The 24,846-nt window shown below is 44.9% G+C and overlaps 1 protein-coding gene across 1 annotated transcript; it reads left to right on the top strand.

The window, feature by feature from the left end:
• Nucleotides 1-2,476: 2,476 nt before the first annotated feature.
• Nucleotides 2,477-2,923, top strand: LOC130138705 (uncharacterized). Its single transcript, XM_056313592.1, has one exon. The coding sequence runs from the start codon at nucleotides 2,477-2,479 to the stop codon at nucleotides 2,921-2,923; it is 447 nt and encodes a 148-aa protein (XP_056169567.1).
• The last annotated feature ends 21,923 nt before the right edge of the window (nucleotides 2,924-24,846 follow it).

Here is a 24,846-nt window from a genome sequence, read left to right as displayed (position 1 = left end):
GTGACATTTTGAGCCAATGTAGGCTCATCCAAGGATAGTTAGGGATCAATTCGCCATTGTCATACGAGTGGATCGCGGGTGATTCCGCTTGACCACGAAATGAATTCACAAATGACCCCGAACCTATACCAAACGATCGCGCCCATCGGAACTAGCGATTGATCCTCGCGATTAAGTGACAACCGAGGTCGTCACGACCCGAGTGAACTTGAACGTGGCTTGATTCAGTATCGGCCACGGGTCAAAAGTGCGAATTTCCCCAAAAGACACCCGTTAGTCTGAGATACGCCCAAGTTACGTTATTTAAAATTTAGTCATTAATTAGAGACCAAGTTGGACATTAAAAATTTAGAAAGTCACGACAGAATATTTGGACGATGTTGTTATTAGCATGATCAGCCTTAGAATTGTCCGAATCCTTCAGAAAAATCGAATTTCGGCGAGAAATAGAAAATGACCGTTTTACCCTTGAGACTTTGTTAAGGCCAAGTGTAAATGGGGAAGGGCATTTTGATCATTTCACTCTCACTTTAGAAATGACAATTTTTGGACAATTTTACCCTTGGACTTTTTGGGAAATTCCCATTTTACCCTTGGATATTTTGGAAAAGATTCGATCTCGGCCGTTGATCTCAAGATAAGATCGAATCGTGGCCGTCGATTGGAAAAGTAGAGAGAGGGGCAAGATGGTCATTTTGGCCAAAAGGGACACCAATTATTGGTATATTAAGCCATTTTCTCTCTCTCTCTTCATTTCTCCCCTCTCTCTCACGGCTCACTCTCTCTCTCCCCTCCCCCACCGGCCGATCGTCCCCTCTCCCCTTGGCCGTACCGCCGCCGTCCCCGGCCACCGTCCGCCCGTCGCCGCCCGTCCGGTCACCGAGCCGTGCCCTCACCACCCTCACGCCACCGCCGTCTCTCATCCTCCCTCTCGGCGACCTCTCTCTCCCTCCCTTGGCTGTGACTAGCCGGCCAAGCAAGCCACCGCCGCCATCGCCGATCACTGCCGATCAACTGGACTGCCGCTGCCACCGCGTGACCGCCGGCTCATCACCCTCTCTCTCTCTTACTTGGACGCGCTTAGGATTCCAAGTAAGTTGCAATCTAAACCCTATTTAGGATATCGGGTATTAACGGACTAGTTTAGACACGGTTTAGTCGGTTTTAGGGGCTGATTTGGATGAGGGGCCGTAGGGATGAAATTGTGGTATTTTGGTGGTAAATTAGAGGCCAAATAAGGGCTGTGATTGGCTGGATTGGATGCTGTGATTTTCTGTTTGGCGCGTAGATTGGATGTTTTGATTCGGCAATTAATTGCGTGAAATTGCCGTGTAGCGCCGTGATTGTTGTGCCATGGTTTTTGTGGTGAAAAATGACGTGCTATATAATGGTTGTATGTACGTATGTGGGCTGAATTGTGACGGTCGAATTTGATGCATTTTAGCGTGTTTGATTAATGCCCGAGCATGTAAAAGTGTGAGATTTGAGGCGTGCGATATGTGTGTGATCACTAAAAAGCCCTGAGGCGTGTTTACGCGGGGTACAGATAAAATACAGCGGGTTGGCATGTTCGTGTGATCACTAAATCCCTGAGGCGTGTTTACGCGGGGAATTGAACCGGCCTGAGGCGTGTTTTCACAGGTCGTGATACGAATGTGTGGGGCCTGAGGTGTGTTTACGCGGGCCGTGGAAAGAGGTTGAAAGTGAAATGTGTGATGTGGAAAGTGAGAATGTGATCGGGCTTGAGGTGTGTTTATGCGGATCGCGATAGGAATGTGTGACGTGGCAAGTGGAGAGTGAGATCGGGCCTGAGGTGTGTTTACGCGGGTCGCGATAGGAAGGTGGGGCTTAAGGCGTGTTTACGCGGGCCGAGGAAAGAGATGGAAAAATGAAAATGGTGTGATAGTGCATGAATAAGAATGAAATGTGGGGTTCGGAATTGTTGTGTGTACGACATGTGTTTTTGGGTATGAGAATGGCTTGGAATGTGCATGTGGTTTGAAATTCGTGTATTTGAGACTAATGTGCAGGTTGTGCCCAGGTAAGTACATTTGTGTGTGTGATATGTATGTATTGAGTGATTGTGTGTTTGGATCTGTCTGGAGATACGTGGTAGCTTAAGTGGGGTTTAAGCTGTCAACTTATTGAGATTCGTCTCATGGTTGTTTAAGCAAATCCTTTCAGAACCCCGCCCTGAGCCATGAACCTACCATCGCCGCCGCCGCAGCGTTTTAGGATTCCGATGCACACCGACCATAATGTTGTAGAGTACCCGATAGACGATAATATGACCTGGATCAAGTACACTACTGTAGTCTGGGTAGACATAGGGTTACCCCTCTGGCAGGCCCACACCTACACCGCCTGGATGTTTAGGGACGGGTTGGATGAGTTTGGCCCCGTCTGTGGCTTTGATGTGCCGTTTGACGGAGTAGGGGATTGGGATCCGTCAGCCATACCCCCTCCTGACGGCGAGATGACTAGTCTGGAGACTAGCCTAGCACAGTCCGGACACCAGCCTGCGCCTGCAACACCTGAGCCTTCAGAGGCCGAGCATGATCCGGAGCCGGAAGAATCCCAGGCGGGGTACGATCCTATGGAAGTAGATCTAGGTGTAATACCAAAGGAGGAGGAACCCGAAGAAGAAGAAGACCCCGAGGAAGAGCCTGAAGAAGTACCAGGAGAAGAACCCGAGGACGAGTCAGAGGATGAGCCTGAGAGTGAGCCAGAGGAGGAACCGGAAGAGGAGCCTGATGAGGAGGAGCAGGTAGAGGTTCCACTAGAGTCGGATGATTTGGATAACCCGATTGAGATCGAGGCTGACTCGGACTCCTCAACGGAGCAGATAGCTCAAAGGGATTTAAACTCGAGTTCTGAGGAGTCGGATTCGAAGTGGACGCCATCTCGAGGGCGTAGGGGCTAGTTTAGGGGTTAGGTAAACCTTTTTAAGTGTTCCATTTTTGGGAGATAGGGTATACCCAGGCTACTCATCTTTTTGATATCGGTGGTATATAGTTTAGAAGTTCGGTGTGCATGTAAATTATGTGGATTGTATGTGATGGATATTGTATAAGTTTGAATTGGTAATGGATGTATATTCTCCCTTATACCCCAAGTTAATTTGTCTGGGTGTTTGTGGCTTTCGCTAGTGTTTTATATCTCTGATGGTTTGATTTGGGTCGGCGTTGTTTCCTGGGGCATCGCATTAATTCGACCTAAGAGGGATGCCACAAGCTCGATGGGGGTTCGGGGCGTGACAACTATCGACAAGCAGGAGCATTTTGCTCAATATACAGCAAGTAAGAGATTTCAGAATTCTTATAAGCACACACACTCTCACTCTAACTTGTTGGCTTCAGAGGCTTTCTCTTTTATAGGCATCTTCAAACTAGTCATTGCTGATGTCCCTGAGAGCCAAAGTAGCCATTAGAGTTGTTGGAGTTGCTGTCCTCAAAGCTAACTGCCCATACAGTCTATTCCTAAACTTCTACATACTTTCTTGAAATAGCTTATGTTGTTTTACTCTAACTGCGATACTAACTACCTGTCAGAACGACTCTTCTCCTTTCTGTCGGATCTTCTGCTGTGCCTATGCAGTCCCAATGGCTATTATAGTGACATAACGGTCATATTAAATGAACCGTTACTTAAACATCACCAATTACTAGATCTCTTCAGTTTGAACAAGACATCGTCATTTAGCTGATATTTGAGATTGATGGTGCTGTTTACACAATCCTTCAAGGACAGTCTTGTGATCTTCTCTTCAATGAATAATATTATGATTATCACTCAGTCCTTTGAATATATCTACACTTAGATAATGTAGATATTATACCAAGAATAGTTTGGGTATCATCAAAATTATTTAGAGATGTTTCTCCAACAATCTCTCCCTTTTTTATGATAACAAAATTATACTGAAGATGTGAAAAAAATATAATGAGTTTAATGTGATGTTAACGAAAATCTGCAGAGCGAAGATTTTTCATAGAGAATATACTTTGCAGAATATCTATTAAAAGTTTGCAGGAAATATTAGACACAATATCTAGATGATCTTTTAATAGTATACTTGTTAAAAGGGCAAATCTTCTAGATTCTAGTGAGCGAATATCATCAGACACAGATTGTAAGAGATTAGAGTTTATCTACGCAATTCATTGTTCTTTCTATTTCAATGAAGCTCCACCTGTTTTGATGCAAAATAGTATTTCGCCATCTCACATGTTTTTGTACTTCAGTATGTTGCTCTCCTTGTTTCAATGTAATTCATTTCTCCTTCTTTCAAGATTCTCTTCCTTTCGCTATCTTTGACATCCAGGTTCTCTCCCCCTTTTTGTTATCAGCAAAAAGAACGTACAATAGACATCATAGAGAACTTTCATTAATAAGGCAGTCAAACATGAGTAGATAGGTACAACTGTTCTAACATCAAACATAAGCAAAGGAAAACATAAGCAGATAATAGAAGTTAGGTGCGATGGCGTTTTCTTTGCTGGGTGGTGGAGGGTTGAACAATTGGTTCCTTAGGGTCAGGCCGGGCAGGTTGTAGCAATCTAAGCTAAGCAATGTTCGTTCAATTTTCACCAAGTACTTTATGAGAGACGTGATGGAACTTTTGATGTCCTGAACATCAGCTTGAAGCGGGAGTAACCAATGATTCGGCAGGAGAAGAGGACCTCTCTAGTCTTGGTGGACGATCAGACGACCGTTGTGTGGTTGCCTTGCCTTTCCCTTTGCTGGATGATGCAGCCTGTGTTGCTAGCTTTTCTTGAAGAATCTTCTTCGTTTTTTCATCATCTCCTTAACCTACTTGAACAGCTTCATTCTTCTAATTGACCTATCCTTCAGGCGTCATTCTGAGCATCATTTTATCCGAAGTCTTTTGCCCGATTTCCACATAAGACATGCTACGAGGTGCAACATTATAGAAGTCGATGTGCTTGTGCTTGAAGATGCGAGTGATGAGGGCACCGTAGGGTAGCTTGCCTGTCTTGTGTTTGGCAGTTCAGTACATGTGGATGAAAATCATGTGTGCTAGGGAAAAATCTTCATATTTGGTGAGAATAGCCCAGATGACTTGTGCTTCATAACGAGATACATCATTGATTGAGGATGATTTGGGGCGCAGGCAAAGGGTCATGATTTTCTAAATGAAGTTTTCTTTGAGAGGTAGTAGGTACAAGGGAACAATTTTTCTAGAGCCTCAAGTAAAATCAGGAGTTTCCAAAATGAAACTGTATGCAGTGTCTGGCTCAACAGGAATCTTTTTGAAAATTTTGAACTCGGTGTTGATGATTTCGGCTAATTCATCTAAAGCGACATTGTAGTTTTTCTTGGCAAAAGAGAAGATGAAGATGTCGTTTCAGGCAACCAAATTTCGCGGTTACTGTTCATTACAGAATGTTATCGCTCTCTAATGGGTTCCCGCTGGCACTGTTCACCCGATCGTCCTTCGCCGGTTCCGGTTGATTCCGGCGACCTCTAAGGCTGATTTTTGGAGGATAGGCCGCCTGGACGCCCCTCATCTACCCCTCCGCAGGTCGTCTCTCATCGTCCAGCACTGACGTTGGATTCCAAGATCTGATCGTCGTTGGGGTGGACTCCCTTCGCACGAGAAGCTCGGCTGAACTGAGCCTTGGGTTCAGGTTTGGTTTCCTGCTGGTTTTTACCTGGATTTCGAGCTATTCTGGTCTCCTTTCTTCAGTGTTGGAGCTGGTGTTGTGGTCTGGTACTTGCTCTGCACTGCAACTTTCGGTTTTCAGATTGAAGTGTCTCCCTATTCTGGTTGTTGTTGCTGGCGGATTGATTGGAGTTGGTTGAGGTCCTGGATAGGTCCATTATATTTCTGCTGAGTGGGTGTGATAAGCTGGTGCTTATATTGGAGATCATACTGATATGTACAACATCCCTTCCCCTGGTCCTAGCATCTTTGACTGGTAGGTGCTTGTGTATTTGTCCACATGGAGACAACTAATCAATCGTCTGTATCTCCGTTGGTTCTGGATGCTGACCCTCCTCCTGATGCCGAGACACAACAGGAGGTAAATGGTGCTGCGTTTCCTAAGCCTTTACAAGGTATTGCTAGTCCCTCTAGGACAGCTGAACCTAGGGATAAATCAGTAGCTTTCACCAGGTCTGGCCCCCCGTCTGGTACCAGCTTCTTCTCCAAAGACAATGTTGGACGTAGTCGCAGTAGAGGTCGATCGAAAAGTCGGCACAACTCCCCTAGACCTGGACACATTGCTAGTCCTCCTGGTGGTATTGATCTCCGGAAAAATGCAGCAGGCTTCGGCAACAAGGGGAGACAGAATAGGAGCAGGTCCCTCAGGCGTGCTGGTCGGCCTCAACCTGATACTGCTGGAACTTCCAATGTTGCTGGACAGATTCCTAACAAGGCCCACGAGCAGCATCCTCCTGGCCCTAAAACCAGATCTTGGGCAAATGTTGCTAGAGTTTTAACTAAAGGGTATAGACTTACTTATGTACCGCCACGGGTGGTGGATGGTGAAGAGATCGTCGATATCACTCCGCATATAGCCGCTGCCGAGAACCCCTTTTGGCCGGAATGTGTTGTAGGCCGCTTCATAGGAAGAAAGCCCCCTTCAAGCTGACTGAAGAGGCTATAAGGAAGTCATGGGGGGATAAAGTTGCTGAGATCAAACTACATGAGAATGGCTTCTATTTTTTCCGTGTTCCTGATAATGAATTCCGCAGAAAGATCATTGACTCGGGGCCGGTTTCTATATTCAGCTGTACCTTGGTATTACAACAATGGCATTCCAAGCTTAAACTCAAGAAAGGAATTCTGGAGACTATCCCGGTCTGGGTAAGACTTAGAGATGTTCCTCTGTCCTTATGGTCTCCTATGGGCATTGGCAGCATAGCAAGTGCTATTGGCAAACCTCTGTACGTGGATATTCACACTGAACAGATGACCAGGATCTCATTTGCGCGAGTATGTGTTGAACTCAAAGCCACTAAACCAAGAGCTGAGCAAGTTAAGTTCTGCTGGGATGGTGAGATGAACACTATTAATGTTGAATATGAGTGGAAACCGATGGCTTGCCCCTCTTGCGGTATCTTTGGACATAAAGAGGGATCCAATGGTTTTGATTGTGGTTCTGTTCAGGCCATTAACAAGGCTGTGGACACTACTGCAGGCCCTTCTCATAATGTCCATAAGTCTGGTCATGATATGCAACTCCAAAGGACTGAAGGGTGGGTTCAAGTCCAGTCCCGAAAAGGTAAAGCCCCGGCTGCTAAGCATGTCCCTGCTCCCAGCCTTTCCCCTTCAGCGACTACTGATGCTCACGAACAGTCCCCTTCAGACTTGCTGGAACCTCAGATCCCGGTAAACACACAATCAGCTTTCGCCTCTGACCCTGTTCAGATTCCTCCCTCGACGGCTGCTGTTCCTGACCAACTGCCCTTGTTCCTCCGACCAGCACAGCACTCCATTGGGACAGAATGCCAGACTTCTGCCCCATATCCCTCTATGGGACCCGATAGAGAAGCCAATGAGGTGGGGCCATCCCAAGACCTTCAGGTGGGCCAGACTCAAACCACTGCTCAGGAACCAGCTGGAATTACTGATCAGCAGACTATGGCTCATCTACACACTTCACTGGACTCCACTGAAGACTCCTCTGATTCCCGGGCAGTAATGGAGGAGTCTAGTACCTCAGAAGACAGGATGGGAGTGGAAGCAGCTGCTGTGTCCCCCCCCAACACCAGATCTCGCGCGTTTGCATCTAGTGTTTCTGAAGAGATACCGAAACCCTCTCTTGGGGCTACACTTAGTTCGAAATGCCCTATGAGTGCTCCTAGTCTGTCCTCCTCAAAAAAGAAATCTAAAAGGAGGAGACCAAGGAAAGCTCAGAGATAGTTTCCCTTCTTCCTAAATGTTTTTTGGAATATGGAACATTAGGGGGCTAGTTGGACCCCTTCGGCAAGCAGAAATTCGTTCTTTCATTAGGAGGAATCATCTTTGTTGTATTGGTATAATAGAAACTAAAGTCAAAGTCTCTCGGTTTTTTGAGATTTCTAAAGACCTTTTTGCTGACTGGAAATGGATGTCCAATTATGAATTCTCTCCTCTTGGTAGGATATGGCTTGGTTGGGACCCAAAGGAGATTGAGATGGACCTTCACTACTCTTCTTCTCAACTCATCCATGCTCAAACAAGGTTGATTCACATGGATAAAACTTGTATGCTTACAGTAGTATACGGTGAACACACTTTTATGAATCGAAGACACTTGTGGGCTGATCTCATTCGGCTCGCCTCATGTGATATCCCTTGGCTTGTTGCTGGTGATTTCAATGCGATTAGAGATTCAGACGATAGAGTAGGCAGCTCCACTCCGTGGATTCCCGCTTTTGATGATCTTAAGGAATGCCTAAACCAAGCGGGACTGGAGGATCTCCGTTATGTAGGATGCAGATACACTTGGTCGCACTCCTCAGGAGCAAACCGGAAAATGCGTAAAATTGACCGAGTACTTACCAATGATATTTGGTCTCAAATCTTCTCATACTCGGAAGCTAATTTCCTTCCTTCTGGTATCTCGGATCATTCCCCAATGGTGATCAAGATTGTTCCTCCGCCTACTTCCAACAAGCCTTTCAAGTTTTTCAACTTTTGGGCTTCTCATCCTTTATTTCTGGATTTAGTCACTCAAGTTTGGCATTCACATATTGTGGGTTCTCCTATGTTCCAAGTTTGCTGCAAACTTAAAGCTCTCAAGGCTCAGTTGAAACTCTTGAACCGTAGCTCCTTCTCGGAGATTTCCACAAGAACAGAACAGGCTAGATCGGACCTATTCCTTGTTCAGTCGGCCTTGGACTTGAACCCTTTCAACCAGAGCCTTCTTGAAAGAGAAGTGGAGCTTCAAAGAACCTTTTCCGACCTTAGACTACAAGAAGAATCCTTTTACAGGCAAAAATCCAGAATCCGGTGGATTAAGGAAGGGGACATGAATACCAAGTTCTTTCATCATCATGTCAACCATAGACGTCTTCATAATAGAATCTTATCTGTTTCGACAGGAGATGGGGAGTTTATTACTGAACCATTGGCGGTCAAGAACCACATTGTATGTCACTTTCAGCAACTACTCACCAGTAGTCCAACTAATATTCAGCCCTCAGTCCAGGAGGTGGGTGGCTTTATTGACAGGACTTTAGATGAGAACCAACAACTTTACTTATCATATCCGGTATCCGATGAGGAAATCCAATCTACTCTATTTTCACTGGCTAAAGGCAAGGCGCCGGGTCCAGATGGATACAATGCTGAATTTTTCAAACTCACATGGGGGATCACTGGTCCTTCAATCTTGAAGGCGATCAAGAACTTCTTTGAAACTGGATGCTTGCTCAAAGAGGTTAACAATACCATCTTAACATTGGTACCGAAAACCCCCAATGCGTCGAGTATGAATGACTTCCGACCAATTGCGTGTTGCAACACCCTTTATAAATGCATCTCCAAAATCCTTGCAAGGCGTATTGCGCAGGTCCTTCCTTCGCTAATTGGACCGCCACAAACGGCTTTCGTCAGAGGTCGTAGAATAAGTGACAACATTATGATCGCCCAGGAGTTGTTTGCGGACTTCCACCATGAGTCTTACTTTCCTAAGTGCGCCATCAAGGTGGACTTCCAAAAAGCATACGACACGATTGAGTGGAGCTTCATTCAAAAGGTACTTGCAGCATTCAAATTTCCGGAAAACTTCACTAAGCTAGTTTTAGCTTGCATATCCTCAGCCAAATTCTCAGTTGCAATAAATGGGGAACTTCACGGCTTCTTTGCTAGTAGCCGGGGAATACGACAAGGAGATCCACTGTCGCCGTACCTTTTTGTCTTAGCTATGGAAATCTTTTCGGGTGTGCTGAGGGACAAAACTCTTAATCCGGATTTCCAATGGTTCTGGCGTTGCAAGAAAGTGCGCACCTCCCATCTATTCTTTGCGGATGACGTCCTTATATTCGCACAAGCGCATTTGAGATCCATTCAGCTAATCAAGGAAGCAATCGATTTGTTCTCCAATTGGTCTGGTCTAAGACCAAATGCCAGAAAAAGCAATATTTATCTGTCGGGAGGGAACCCGGAGCTACACAGCGACCTTCTACTATGCCTTGGGTTTCAACAAGGCTCTCTTCCTTTTCGATACCTAGGCGTGCCCGTCATATCTTCGAGGCTTCGGAAAGAGGATTGTAAATGCTTGATTGATTCCATAACGTCGCGTGTCCGATCTTGGACTCACAGGTTCTTGTCTTTCGCGGGCCGACTGCAGCTTATACGATCGGTCCTGGTTTCTATCCAGGTGTACTGGGCCACCATCTTCTCTCTTCCTAAGTCAGTGCTTTATAGTATTGAGACTATTTTGAGACAATTTCTTTGGAAGGGCCCTGATTTAGGCTCGGGCGGTGCTAAAGTTGCATGGGATACGGTATGCCTACCTAAAGAAGAAGGAGGTCTGGGGATCCGAAGACTCACTGATTATAATAGAGCTATGATGCTCAAACACATATGGCTTCTTTTCACCGATAAGGAGTCCATGTGGTGCAAGTGGATACACACGAACTTTATAAAAAGTTCTAACTTCTGGCTTGTGCCTAAGCCCACCTTTTGTTCCTGGACGTGGAAGAAAATTCATGATATGCGAGATTATGCTCGGACTATTTTTCGCTGGAAAATTGGTAATGGACGTTCAATCTCCTTGTGGTTTGATTGGTGGCATGATAGAGGCCCCCTACACCTTCTCTTCAATGATACGGACATTTATCAGTCTCGCATTCCCCGGGACACCACTGTTCGGGCCTTTTATGACTCGGTATGGCAACATTCACTTACTCTGGATGCTATATTGAGCTGGACGGAACCTTCACCTATTTTTCAGGAGGACATTGAAGATGAGCTGATCTGGGCTCCTCAACCATCCTCTACCTTCTCGGTGGCGACAGCTTGGAACCATATAAGAAGAAAAGGATTGCCGGTTCAATGGCATTCATTTATATGGGATCACCATATTGCTCCTCGACACTCCTTTCTTCTATGGATAATTTCCCTCAGTCGATTGCCTACTCAGACTGCTCTTATTCATAATAGCAGGATCAATGCCGCTTTATGCGCTTTTTGTGGTGCTACTCCGGACTCAATCAATCACCTTTTCTTCCAATGCTCCTCTACAAGAAGTTTGGCGTTGTTTTGGGCAACTAAATGCTATCTCCCATGGCGTAACCGTCCGTGGCATGAGCATATAACATGGGCAATGAAGGTTTGTGGAGGATCATCATTTGCCCACCGTCTCACCAGGTTCTCATTTGGTGCCCTTTGTCATATAATATGGACTGAAAGAAACAACTCAATCTTCCGCAACAAGAGTATTTTCATTCCCCGGCATGCGCAATCATATGATCAAAGTGCTGAAGGATAAAGCTTCAACCCTTGGAAGAGTTGCAGACACGCCAATGAATAGGAGATTACAAAGGAGTTGGGGGCTATCATCATCCATTTTTTCTTAGTTCTTTCCTTTGTTTTTCCTTGTTTCCTTTGGTCCGGTGTCTCAGGTTGCCGTGTACCTCTGGCTTGTAGAGTCCTTTGGGTCCTGGTTTTGGATTAGCCTTGTTTAGTGCTCCCGATTCTTCTCTCGGGGCTTGGTTGTCTGTTCTATTTGTATAGTCCTTGCCGGACCTTTCTTGACCCTTTCTGGACAGTTATGTCCTATTAGGGTCAGGTATTGGTTGGAGCTATAGCTTGTATTTGGTTTTGAGAAAGTTATATATATACTTACCTTACCAAAAAAAAAAAAAAAAGATGTCGTTACACTTGGACACATTCCTCAGGGGCAAATCGGAAAATGCGTAAGATCGATCGGGTACTTATAAATGACTGTTGGCTCCAACAATTCTCTTTCTCTGAAGCCAATTTTCTCCCGCCTGGAATATCTGATCACAGCCCCATGGTGATTAAGATTGTTCCACCTAGTTCTTCCAACAAGCCGTTCAAGTTCTTTAACTTCTGGACATCTCATCCAGCCTTCATGGACATAGTTACCCAAGTTTGGGATACTCACTACATTGGCACCCCTATGTTTATAGTTTGCTGTAAACTCAAGGCCCTCAAAGCAAAGTTGAAACTTATGAATAGGGCTTCCTTCTCAGATATTTCCAACAGGACAGAGCAGGCTAGATTGAATCTCTCTGACGTTCAAACAGCCTTGGAGTCGAATCCTTTTGATCGAGACCTAAATGCAAGCGAAGCCACACTCTTGCGAACTTTCTCTGATTTGAGATCTCAAGAAGAATCTTTCTTCAGCCAGAAATCTAGAATTCGTTGGCTCAAGGAAGGCGACATGAACACTAAATACTTTCATCACTTTGTTAACAAGAGGAGACTCCACAATAGAATCCTCACTGTTTCAACAGAGGATGGTGTGCTAATTACTGAACCTCAGGAAGTCAGCAACCATATTGTACGCCACTTTCAGAGTCTATTAAATGGCGATTCAGCACCAGCCCAACTTTTTGTTCCAGAGTTGGAGATTCTTATTGACCAAGTCTTAGATGGAAATCAGAGGGCTATCCTTTCTCAGCCGATTACTGAGGAAGAAATTCAATCAAATCTCTTCTCACTTGCTAAGAGCAAAGCTCCTGGCCCTGACGGTTACAATGTTGAGTTCTTCAAGCACACATGGGGGATCATTGGCCCATCTATTCTGACGGCTATAAAGGACTTCTTTGAGACAGGTCGTTTGCTTAAAGAGATTAATAACACCATCTTAACGTTGGTACCGAAATCCCCAAATGCATCGGCCACGAGCGACTTCAGACCAATTGCATGCTGCAACACCCTTTATAAATGCATCTCAAAAATCCTTGCTGGGCGCATTGCAAAGGTTATACCGACGTTGATTGGATCCTCCCAAACAGCATTTGTTAAAGGCCGCCGAATCAGTGACAACATCATGGTTGCACAAGAGCTTTTTGCGGACTTTCACCATGAAGCTTATCTACCAAAATGTGCCATTAAGGTTGATTTTCATAAAGCCTTTGACACACTTGATTGGAACTTCATAGAAAGGGTACTCACACCTTCAAATTTCCAGCTTTTTTCATTAGGTGGTTATGACATGCATCTCAACTCGCAAAGTTCTCGGTCTCCATTAATGGAGAACTACATGGCCATTTTCATAGCAGCCGAGGGATACGTCAGGGCGATCCGCTATCGCCGTACCTATTCATCCTAGCTATGGAAATCTTCTCGCCTATCCTCAAGTCCAAAACCGACGTACCCGACTTCCAAAGGTTTTGGCGATGCAAGAAACCTCGTATATCCCATTTGTTCTTTGCTGATGATGTTCTTTTATTTTCGCAAGGACACATGAGATCGTTAGAGCTCATAAAGGAATCCCTCGATTTGTTCTCAAATTGTTCTGGCTTAAGACCAAATCTTAATAAGAGCAATATGTACCTCTCGGGCGGTAATCCCGATCTCCGTAGTGCTCTTCTTCAATGCATCGGTTTTCAACAAGGGTCTCTGCCCTTTCGATACTTGGGTGTACCTATTATCTCTTCTAGGCTGCGTAAAGAGGATTGCAAATTCCTCATTGAATCCATAACGGCACGAGCCTGTTCTTGGACCCAAAGATTCCTATCGTTTGCTGGTCACGTACAGCTCATACAATCGGTTTTACTCTCCATCCAAGTTTACTGGGCCACAATTTTCTCCCTCCCCAAATCGGTCTTGAATAGCATTGAGGCTATCCTTCGACGCTTCCTTTGGAAAGGTCCTGGCTTAGGAACGGGAGGTGCAAAGGTATCTTGGAATGTTGTCTGTCTCCCAAAAGATGAAGGCGGCCTCGGGATACGAAGGCTTACTGAATATAATAGAGCCATGACTCTAAAGCACATATGGATCCTTTTCACCGATAAGGAATCCATGTGGTGTAAATGGATACATTCTAACTTTTTAAAGAAGAACTTTTGGGTTGTACCCAAGCCCACCTTTTGCTCATGGACTTGGAAGAAGATTCTCGACTTCCGAGTCTCAGCCCAGACCCTTTTCAGGTGGAAAATTGGCAATGGCCGGTCGATATCCTTTTGGTATGATTGCTGGCACACAAGAGGCCCCCTCTACCTACTTTTCAACAATACGGAAATATACCAATCTCGGATCCCGCGGGACTTTTCGGTTCGGGATTTTTTCCACTCTACATGGCAACCATCAGCAACCCTCCACTCTATCCTGGAATGGATGGATCATCTTCCAAGATTAGATGATGACACTCCGGACAGCTTTACCTGGAGTCCAAACCTGACTAAATCTTTCTCGGTGGCCCAGGCCTGGAACCACATAAGGAAGAAAGGCAATCCAGCACCTTGGCACTCCTTTATATGGGACTCTCACTTGACCCCCCGCCACTCCTTTTTATTATGGATTGTGTCATTAAAACGGCTACCTACCCAGGTCTTTCTTATGCAGAATCGTCGGATTGAATCAGGTTTATGTGCTTTCTGTCGTACTATCCCAGATTCCATCAACCATCTCTTCTTCGAATGTTCGTTACCAAAGCAGGCCGGCCTCATTTTGGGCAACCAAATGCAATCCGCCATGGCGCAATCGTCCGTGGCCGGAGCTTCTTTCGTGGGCCTTCAAGGTTTGTGGAGGCACTTCCTTCCGCACCGAATCGCTAGATTCTCCTTCGGTGCTCTTTGTCACATCATATGGATTGAGCGGAACAACTCTCTTTTCGAAACAAGAGTATCTTTATTCCGAAATCCGCAAACACTTGCTCAAGCCGGTGAAGGATAAAGCTCTATCCTCGGGAAAATTGCCGACACACCTACAAATAGGCGACTCCAAAGGAACTGGGAACTCTCACCTTCCATTTTTTCATAATTTGGTTGTGTAGTTTCTCTATCTTGTACCTAGCATTGTTGGTTGTTAGTTTTTCGTTTTTGCCTTGTTGAGTGCCCCCCCCTCTTTCGGACTTCATGTAGATTCGGGATTCGGGGTTTTCTCTTGTCATTTCCTTGTATTTGGTGATTCAGAAAAGTAATACAAACTCTTACCTTTACCAAAAAAAAAAAAAAAAAAAAAAAAAAGGTGTCCCTGTTTGAAAAATGCAAATTTGAATAGAACAAGGCCACGAGAGTGAAGTGCACTTCATCTTGCATTGTGTAGAAAGATTTTAGCCGAAGATCTTCAAACAGCTCAGAGAGGAAAATGCCATGGGCATTAAGATAGTCGAAATTGACAAAACGATGTGGAATAGTACCACGATTATCGAAAGATTCAAAAGCATACTTGTGTTCTTGATTAAAAAAAAGTTTAGAATCAATGGAGGGGTCTAGAATGAAACCTTCAGTAGGTTCAAAATTTTGGAAGATCCGGTCATCGTCATCTTCTCTTTTTTTATCTCCAGCGATTTCTTCTGTTTCAGTCCTTGGGTCACTTTATGTAGTAGGAGTAGGAGTTGGAACAGGTGGTGGTCGCTCTTTTTCTAACTTCTCAAATTCTTCTTCTCTATCAGTGGAAGATTTGGAGGATAGTAATGTTGGCAGTGGTTGAGAGGATTCGCCAGCAGGTAGTGTTAGAGGTTGAGTTTCAGAAGCCTTACTTGCAGCAGGGACAAGCACATACCCTTTTTCTTTGACGAATGCTTGTATTATCTGTTCAAGAGAGGTACCAGGCAAAATGGCTGGCAGAAAAGGTGCTTCCAGTTGTAATAGTGGAAGATCAGATGGGATGGTCTTTCCCTTTTCAAAGCGCATTTGAGATTCTAGAGTTTTGGCACTTGGAACAATTCCTTCTGTGGAGGATGGAAGGGCCGTGCTTGCAGTGGTAGATTTTCCGTGTTCTCCAGCAGGTTGAGAAACTGGAGGACTCTGAGTTTGTGTTACTTCAGTAGAGGCTTCAAGTTGGTTAGTGAGATCAATGTGTGATGATCCTTCCTTAGAGAGTCTTGATTGCATTGTACTGGTGCGAGTGGATTTACATGTGCCGAAGGTTTTGCAAGACTTGGGCGCCATTTGAGAGATGGTTTATGTGAATGAAGAAGACGAAAATGGCTCAGGGAATTATAGAGAATGAGGAACGGTTTATCCAGGCGGTTTACAAGATGGGGATAACGTGAGCACTATCTCCTTATAAATAAGAGCAATTTGGCCATGTTCAGAAGGCTAGCTGTTACTTAATAATGGGAACTTTCTTATTTACTTCAATATATTTTCAAGAAAAAAAAATCGGATAATAACATATTAGAGCACATCGGGTCTAACGGCAGTATGTCAGAACGGAAAGAAAATCTCAGGGGCAGTTACTATAACGGTAATAATTTTTGAATTTTTGAGACTGCATACCTGAGGTCCATTGTTTTTGTCGAGTAGAGGTTGATGAATATTACCTGATTTATTCCAATGGATTGCATATTCCCAACTCTCCTTTGATAAATTCGAAAGCTTGTTTGTCCAGTGGGTTAGTGAAGATGTCAGCCAGCTGATGTTTCGACTCGACGAACTGAATGGGGATTTCTCCATTACTTACTAAGTTTCTGATGAAATGATGTCTTACTTTAATGTGCTTGGCCCGAGAGTGTACTATGGGATTTTTTGAGAGATTGATCGCACTTGTGTTGTCACACAATACAGGAATGATTTCATTTGTTTCTCCAAAATCGCGAAGTTGCTGTTTCATCCACATTAGTTGAGCACAACAGCTTCCTAATGCAATATATTCAGCTTCCGTTGTTGAGAGAGCAACTATATGTTGCTTCTTTGAGAACCAAGAGATTAGCATATTTCCTAATAATTGACACGTACCAGATGTACTTTTTCAATCAACCTTGCTTCCTGCATAGTCAGCATCTGAGTATTCAAGTAGTGTAAAATCTAAATTCTTGTGATACCAGATACCTAGCTTTGGATACGAGCCAATGTATCGATTGATACGTTATGAGATTCTTTTGGATCAGATTGAAAATATGCGCATAGACAAGTTCCAAACAATATATCTGGTCTAAATGCTGTAAGATATAATAAGGAACCAATCATACTTCTTTATTGCTTGGAGTCAACATATTTACCTTTCTCATCCTTGTCCAGCTTGACAGTAGCAGACATTGGTATATCCACATTTCTGCTTCCTTCTAGACCAAATTTCTTCACAATTTCTACGACGTACTTCTCTTGATGGATGAAATTTCCTTTTTTTTATTTTATTTGGAGACCGAGAAATTAATTGAGTGATCCAATCAGGCTCATCTTGAACTCGCTTTTCATGATGTTTGCAAAGTCCTTGCATAGTTCTTCGTTAGTGGATCCAAAAATGATATCATCAACATATATTTGTATGATAAGAAGATCTTGATCTTGCTTTTTGATAAATAGTGTAGAATCCACATTACCTTTCTAAAAATTATGTTCTTCCAAGAATGTACTTAATCTTTCCTACCAAGCTCTTGGAGCTTGCTTGAGTCCATACAGGGCCTTTTTCAAGCAATATACATCCTGTGGTCTATTGGATCCTCAAATCCTGGAGATTGCTCAACAAAGACTTATTCTTTAATGTAACCATTAAGAAATGCACTCTTGACATCCATTTGATATAAATGAATATCGTAGAAACATGCATAGGCAGTTAATAGTCGTATAGCTTCCAGTCTAGCAACAAGAGCATAAGTTTCATCAAAGTCAATACCTTTCTTGTGACATTCTGAAACTTTACCCACTTGGGACTTATGAAATGGATGATTTTATGAACGTACTTGTAGTTAGATCTCGCCCTGAACTGATCATTCCTGGGATACTAACCGTTAGAGAAAGCCTAATTGGGGATTTAAATTCGCAAGACCAAAGAAACTCGATCGTAAACTAACTTTCGACCATAGAATTGTTGAGGTGACATTTTGAGCCAACGTAGGCCGATCCAAGGATAGTTAGGGATCAATCCGCCGCTGTCATATTAGTGGATCGCGGGTGATTCCGCTTGACCATGAGATGAACTGACGAATGACCCTAAACCTATACCAAACGATCGTGACCGTCGGAACTAGCGATCGAACCTCGCGATTAAGTGACAACCGAGATCGTCACGACCCAAGTGCACTTAAACGTGGCTTGATTCAGTATCGGCCACGGGTCAAAAGTGCTAATTTCCCCAAAAGCCACCCGTTAGTCTGAGATACGCTCAAGTTACGTTATTTAAAATTTAGTCATTAATTAGAGATCAAGTTGGGTATTGGAAATTTAGAAAGTCACGACAGAACATTTGGACGACGTTGTTATTAGCATGATCAGCCTTAGAATTGTCCGAATCCTTCATAAAAATCGAATTTCTGTGAGAAATGGAAAATGACCGTTTTACCCTTGAGACTTTGTTAAGGCCAAGTGTAAATGGGGAAGGGGATTTTGGTCATTTCACCCTCACTTTAGAAATAGAAATTTTTGGACAATTTTGCCAACGGAAATTTTGTGAAATTCCAATTTTGCCCCTGGATATTTTTTATAAGGATTAATCTGGACCGTCGATCTTAGGATAAGATCGAATCTTGGCCGTTGATTGGAAATTAGAGAGAGGGGTAGGATGGTCATTTGGCAAGGTGTGAGACACCAACTATTGCCCTTAGATTATTTAATCACATTTCTCTCTCCCTCTCTCCCTCCCGACCGAACCTCCTCCGCCTCCCACCGATCACGTGGCCAGCCGCCCAGGCCGGCCGTCGCCGCCACCTTCCCGCCGGGCCGGAGCCACCGCTGCCGCCGTGGCTACTCGCCATCACCACCACCACTACCACCGCCCCCCGTCTCTCTCTCCCCTGTTCTGTCCCCACCGAAGCACCATCATCCTCATTCTGTCCTGTCCAGCCGTCGTCTAGCCAGCCGCTCGCCGTCGCCGTACGTCGCCGTTCAGCCGCTCGCCGTCGCCGTCCGTCGCCGAGTGGCCGCCGGTCAGCCGCCCCTCCCCTTTAGCCAAGCTAGCCTATATTTCCAAATAAGTCGCCCCCTAAACCCTATTTAGGATATCGGGTATCGATGGACTTGATTAGGGGCTGAATCGGGTGGATTAGTGGCGGTTTAGGGGTTATTTAGTGGCTGTTTAGGGGTTAACTTGGTCGACTGATTTGGGGGCTAGAATTGGTTGAATTGTGGATGAATTAGTGATGTTTCGGGACTGATTTGAGGCTGAGTTGAGTGCTGGATGTCGTGGATTGAAATGACGAGCATATGGCTCGATTTAGGGACAAATTGTGTCGGTTTGGTGTGTTGTAATGTGGCTGGATTGTGGTGCTTGTTATGGCTGGAAATAGACTCGGAAATCCTGAATTTATATTCACGATAGTGGCTGTGATTGTGGGCCCGGTGGTGGCCTTGTATGTTTGTTGAATTGTGAATTGATTGATTGAAATGTGGGCCGTTATATGCGCGCATGGGCTGAATTGAATTGACTGGCATTTGGCCGTGATTGGATGTTTATTAAGCATGTGAAATGCGTGAGGTTTGATGCGTCCATGGGCTGAATTTGGTCGGCTGGTGATTTGGCTTGTTGACGTGTAAATCGAGCGAGTGAACGAGTGAGAAATTGTGTGAGATGTCGTGCGTGTGGTCACGAAAATCCCTGAGGCGGTACTATTACGCAGGGAATTGAGCCATCCTAAGGCGGTACTATTACGCGGGAAGATGCCCGGTATTACCGGAAGACTGCCAACCTGAGGTGTGTACTTCAAAGGGGGTTGTGCCGTAGGTGGTGGATATTGAGCCTGAGGCGGTACCATTACGCGGGCTAAGGAGTGTTGTGAATATGAGTTGGTCGCAGTGAATGTGAGGCGGTACTATTACGCGGGTCACTGGCGAGTCGGGTGAAAATAATGTGATGAGGCAGGAACGAGTGTGTGGAATGTGGAATTGGGAATGCCATGTGTTCGACTTGTGTATCGGGTATGAAATTAATTGGAAATGTGCATGTGATTGGAAATTATAGTTGAGACTAACCTGCAGATTGCGTGTATCAAAAGCCCAGGTAAGTGCAATTGTGTGCATGATGTGTTTATTGGGTGATGTCATGTTTGGTCTTGTCTGGAGGTACGTGTTAGCCTAGGTGGGATTTAGGGTGTATACTTATTGAGACGTGTTCTCATGGTTGTTTCAACCAAACAATTTCAGAACCCCGACCTGAGCCATGAACCTTCCATCGCTGCCACCACAGCGTTTTGGGATTCCGATGCACACCGACCATGATGTTGTAGAGTACCCGATAGACGAAAATATGACCTGGGTCAAACATACTACTGTAGTCTGGGTAGACGTAGGACTACCTCTTTAGCAAGCCCACACCTACACCGCCTAGATGTTCAGGGACGGGATGGATGAGTTTGACCCCGTCCGTGGCTTTGATGTCCCATTTGACGGAGTTGGGGATTGGAATCTGTAACGCCCCGACCTCGGGGTTATAAACGTGACGTCCCGTTCATTATTATCTTTCTTTAAATACAAGCGAAAGCATATCTCGAGACAATCACATTCAAAAACAACAGCGGGATTAAGACAAACAGCATTATGAGCAAACCTTATATTTATAGGACACGCAAACATATTTTACAAGCCAACTTAGCCGATATTAGCCATTTACACAACAATAACAAGTGGCTTGGGTGTCCTAAGCCCACTACTTCGGGTTCACAGCTCCGAGCTTTCCCCGAACTCCAACATGGCTCAAACTCCCCCTGTCGCCGTTGTCCGTTCGACCATCCTATGAACCTGAGAGGGAAAAACGGGGGATGAGTCGGGGAGACTCAGCAAGTGAAAACACTAATATCAAGCGAGGATATATCAATCGCCGATAATATAAGTCGGCCCTTACCGCACCCACATCGATGGCAGATCAATAGCAAAGTTCAAACAAGAGAACATCACGCATGGCCACATCGTGCACACTTTACAACCCAAGGCTTGGTTCTATCTCAAAACAACATCAAATATGAAACATGATCAAATCGAGAAATGAACCAACTACAACCAACCAAACGACCGAGAAACAGTCCAAGCGAACCACGTCACAACGCATCTCAACATCCTTTCCCGATATTAGGGAATCCACTTACTCTTAACGAAACCAGAACTAGAGAGTAGAAAATGGATGGGAAAGATGACCGCCTCGGGATCTCGGCAACTCACGGTGTCGACCTCTTTCTTTTCTTTCCCTTGACTTTCTCTCTCTCGGTTTTCTCTTTTTCTTTTTCTCTCTTGGCCGAATGGCCTCTCTCTCTCTCTCTCTCTTTTCTCCCTCATGGCTATTCTCTCTCTCTCTCTCTCTCTCTCTCTCTCTCTCTCTCTTTGGCCGAATGGCCCTCTTCCTATTTATAGAGAGACAAACTTGGGCCAAAGCTTGGATGAGGTAAGCGCACGTGTCATCGGGGAGCATGAGGTAAGCACGCGTGTCATCCAAGCATTAATAGCCTCTCTCTCTCTCCTCAAGCTTGGCCGTGGGTCTCTCTCTCTCTCCCCCTCCTTGCCGTGGCTTCCTCTCCCTTTCTTGGTCAATACTTGATGGCCAAGACTTCATAATGGCTTTATAAAGGCTTGTGGAAAATAGGGCCAAGCATTAATGAGAGTAATGATGAAGATGATAAGGTTTGACTTAGTCAAAATTTCTAGGGTTTTCTCCAATAAAAGTATAAAATATCTCATTTGAAAGCTCAGAACGTGTACTTTAAATCACCAGAAGACACCAAGTCCAAATTCCAACGTTCTCGTATAGAAAATGCCGAATCTTTGAAATCTGACAAAACCGGACAGCTTTGCACTGTTCACGAAATTGGACTTAAAAACATAGTAAATGAACTTCGAAAATTCTTAAATTTGGATATGTCATAAACAAGATCTTAACAAAAAAATTTCATGAAGAGCACGAAATCTGAATCTCTCTGTAAACACCATTTTTAGTAGCTCAAAGACAGACTAAAAATAGTTCACTGGAACAGCATTTTTATTTCTCAAAATAAGCTCTGTCCAGAATCCAAATCATCTCGGAAAATTCCCAAATTTATACACGTTATAGAAAAGGAAGTTCTCAACAACTTTCGTGAAGGAATCTTTTTCAAAATCGGCCCAGAAAATCTTGTAGAAAATAAAGACGGTGTGAATATCACCGAAATACCCATTCTGGGCAGTTTCACACGGTCCGAAAATCAGTCCATCGTACCACTCATATCAACTCCAAAAATTCTGAAATTAAAGTATGTAAAACTTCAAGATTTTTGGAACGACTTTCAAGAAGGAAGTATTCTGAAATTCGGATCATAAAAGTCTCCCCAAAAATAACAAAACAAAGGGGTACAAAGGATCCGAAACTGGGTTTTCCAAAACAAGAGAAAACAATTTAGTTCCGATTGGAAAACCACCAAACTTAAACCATAGCCATTTCCCAGGAACTGAAATTGAGGATAATACAATTTACCCGCGGCTTCCCAGGCCCAAAATCGGGATGTGACAGAATCCGTCAGCCATACCCCCTCCTGACGGTGAGATGACTAGTTTGGAGACTAGTCTAGCGCAGTCCGGACGTCAGGCCACACCTGCAGCATCTGAACCGCCAGTAGCTGAGCCTGATTCGGAGCCGGAGGAATCACAGGCAGGGTATGATCCTATGGAAGTGGATCTTGCTGTAATACCAGAGGAGGAACCAGAAGAAGAAGACCCTGAGGAAGAACCTGAAGAGGCACCGGAGGAAGAACCCGAAGATGAGCCAGAAGAAGACCCGGAGATGGAACCAGAGGACACACCAGAGGACGAGCCAGAGAATGAGCTAGAGGAAGAGCCGGAAGAGGAGTCTGATGAGGAGGAGCGGATTGAGGTTCCGGTGGAGTCGGGTGATGAGGACAACCCGATAGAGATCGAGGCTAATTCAGAGTCCTCAGAGGAGCAGGTGGCTCAGGGGGATTCAGACTCGGGTCCTGAGGAGTCGGACTCGGAGTGGACGCCATCTAGAGGGCGTAGGGGCTAGTGTAGGGGTTGAGTACAAGCCTTTTGAAGTGTTCCATTTTTTGGCAGTTAGGGTACCCAGGCTACTGATCTTTTTGGTATCGGTGGTGCATAGTTTAGAGGTTCGGTGTGCATGTATATGATATGGTTGTATATGGTGGATATTGTATAAGTTTGGATAAGTAATGGATGTCTATTCTCTCTTTTACCTCTAGTCAATTATTGTCTGGGTGTTTGTGGCTTTCGCTGATGCTTTAAATCTCTGATAAGTGGAATTGGGTCGGCGATATTCTGGGACTTCGCGATATTCGACCAAAGAGGTGTGTCGCGTGCTCGATGGGGTTCGGGGCGTGACATCCCTGTTTGATTTGGTATCAGAGCGAGGACAACTCGATCTAAGTTGATCGAAGGCTGGAGTGAAAAGGAGCAGAGACCCTGGGGTAGTAATCTAGGAAGACCTTAGAGAGTCATAAGGTGGAATGAGCTACGCGTGCCTCCAGACTGTTTGTTGTGATTGTTGGATGAATTGAGTGTTATAACGATTGAAATGCAGGTGCGTCTGTACCTGAGGTAAGTGCACAGATCTTATTGATTGTGGCCTTGTGCTGTTATGATTGATTACCTACTGAGTGAATTATTGCGTTAATTCACTGCCTAGGACTAGACTGGTATAGTTAGCCTAGGTCTCTAATTCCTGAGTGGAATTATAGCAGGTAGGCGAGTGATAGAAATCGTGAGGATGAGTTCGCGAGGTAGAGGAACTAGGGATCCATCCAGCTCACGAGCCCAATTTGCCGGAGATCCGAGAATGGATGTAGTCATGAGGACCCTAGAAGAGATTGGTAATCTGATAGGACGGCAGACTCAGGAACGAGCTACCACTATTGCCCAAGCTGCCAAGGCCGCTGTGGCCGCTGCTGCCAATAATAATAATAATGGGAATCAAGGGCAGGGGCAAGTGAATGTGAATAGACAGATGCACCAGTTAGTCGAGCAGTTCCTGAAATTAAAGCCCCCTAAGTTTGATGGTAAGGGCAACCTTGAGGTTGCATCATTGTGGGTAGAGGAATTAGAAAAGGCTTTTGAGGTATTGAGGTGTGCAGATGAGGAGAAAGTGACGTTAGCAGTATATCAGTTGCAAGGAAATGCAAGTGATTGGTTGAAAGCCACCAGAGGAAGGGTGTTCCCGGCTGGTATCGCCCAGACTTGGGCAATATTTGTGGAAACCTTTAATGGTAAATACTTTTCTGAGAGTGTCCGGGAACAAAAGTTAGCTGAGTTTATGAGGTTTCGTTAGGGACAGAGGACGGTGGATCAGTATGAGGCTAAATTCGCTCGATTATCTAAGTTCGCCCCAAGGATGGTAGAGGATCCGTTGGATAGGGCTCGGAGGTTCCGAGACAGCTTGAAGCCGGACCTTCGCAGCCAAATGATTTCGTTGAATTTGAGAAATTATAACGAGATCTATGATAAGGCTCAAACGATTGAGCGGGACTTGGCGGATAGGGTTGCCGCTTCTGGGTCAAAATTTGCCCAAGGTAGGGACAACCGTCACTTAGGAAAGATGCCAATTACGGGTAATCGACGTTTCGTCCCTCCTATTAGAAGGAATATCGAGAAACTGGCCCGTTTTCAGAATGGTCCATGTCGGGTGTATGGGGAAAGACATGGAAATGGACCTTGCCCAAACAGGGGTGGAACATGTTTCGGATGTGGCGGATTTGGTCATCATATAAGATTTTGCCCCAACATCAGGCAGAATAGATCGCCTGCATTGCCACCACCCCGGAACGGGAACCAAATTGGAGCTGCCCCATTGGCTAATCAGAATAGGCCACAGACCCAAGGACGGGTGTA

Source organism: Syzygium oleosum, unplaced genomic scaffold (assembly GCF_021117445.2).
Source record: "Syzygium oleosum isolate NSW1041296 unplaced genomic scaffold, Sole_v2.1 Sole_v2.08, whole genome shotgun sequence".
In the NCBI taxonomy this organism is placed as follows: Eukaryota; Viridiplantae; Streptophyta; class Magnoliopsida; order Myrtales; family Myrtaceae; genus Syzygium; species Syzygium oleosum.
This window is presented reverse-complemented; position numbering and strand designations above follow the sequence as displayed.

Bases quoted from the DNA above. Each gene is read 5' to 3' on its own strand.
- LOC130138705 (XM_056313592.1), top strand. From the start codon at position 2,477: ATGACTAGTCTGGAGACTAGCCTAGCACAGTCCGGACACCAGCCTGCG.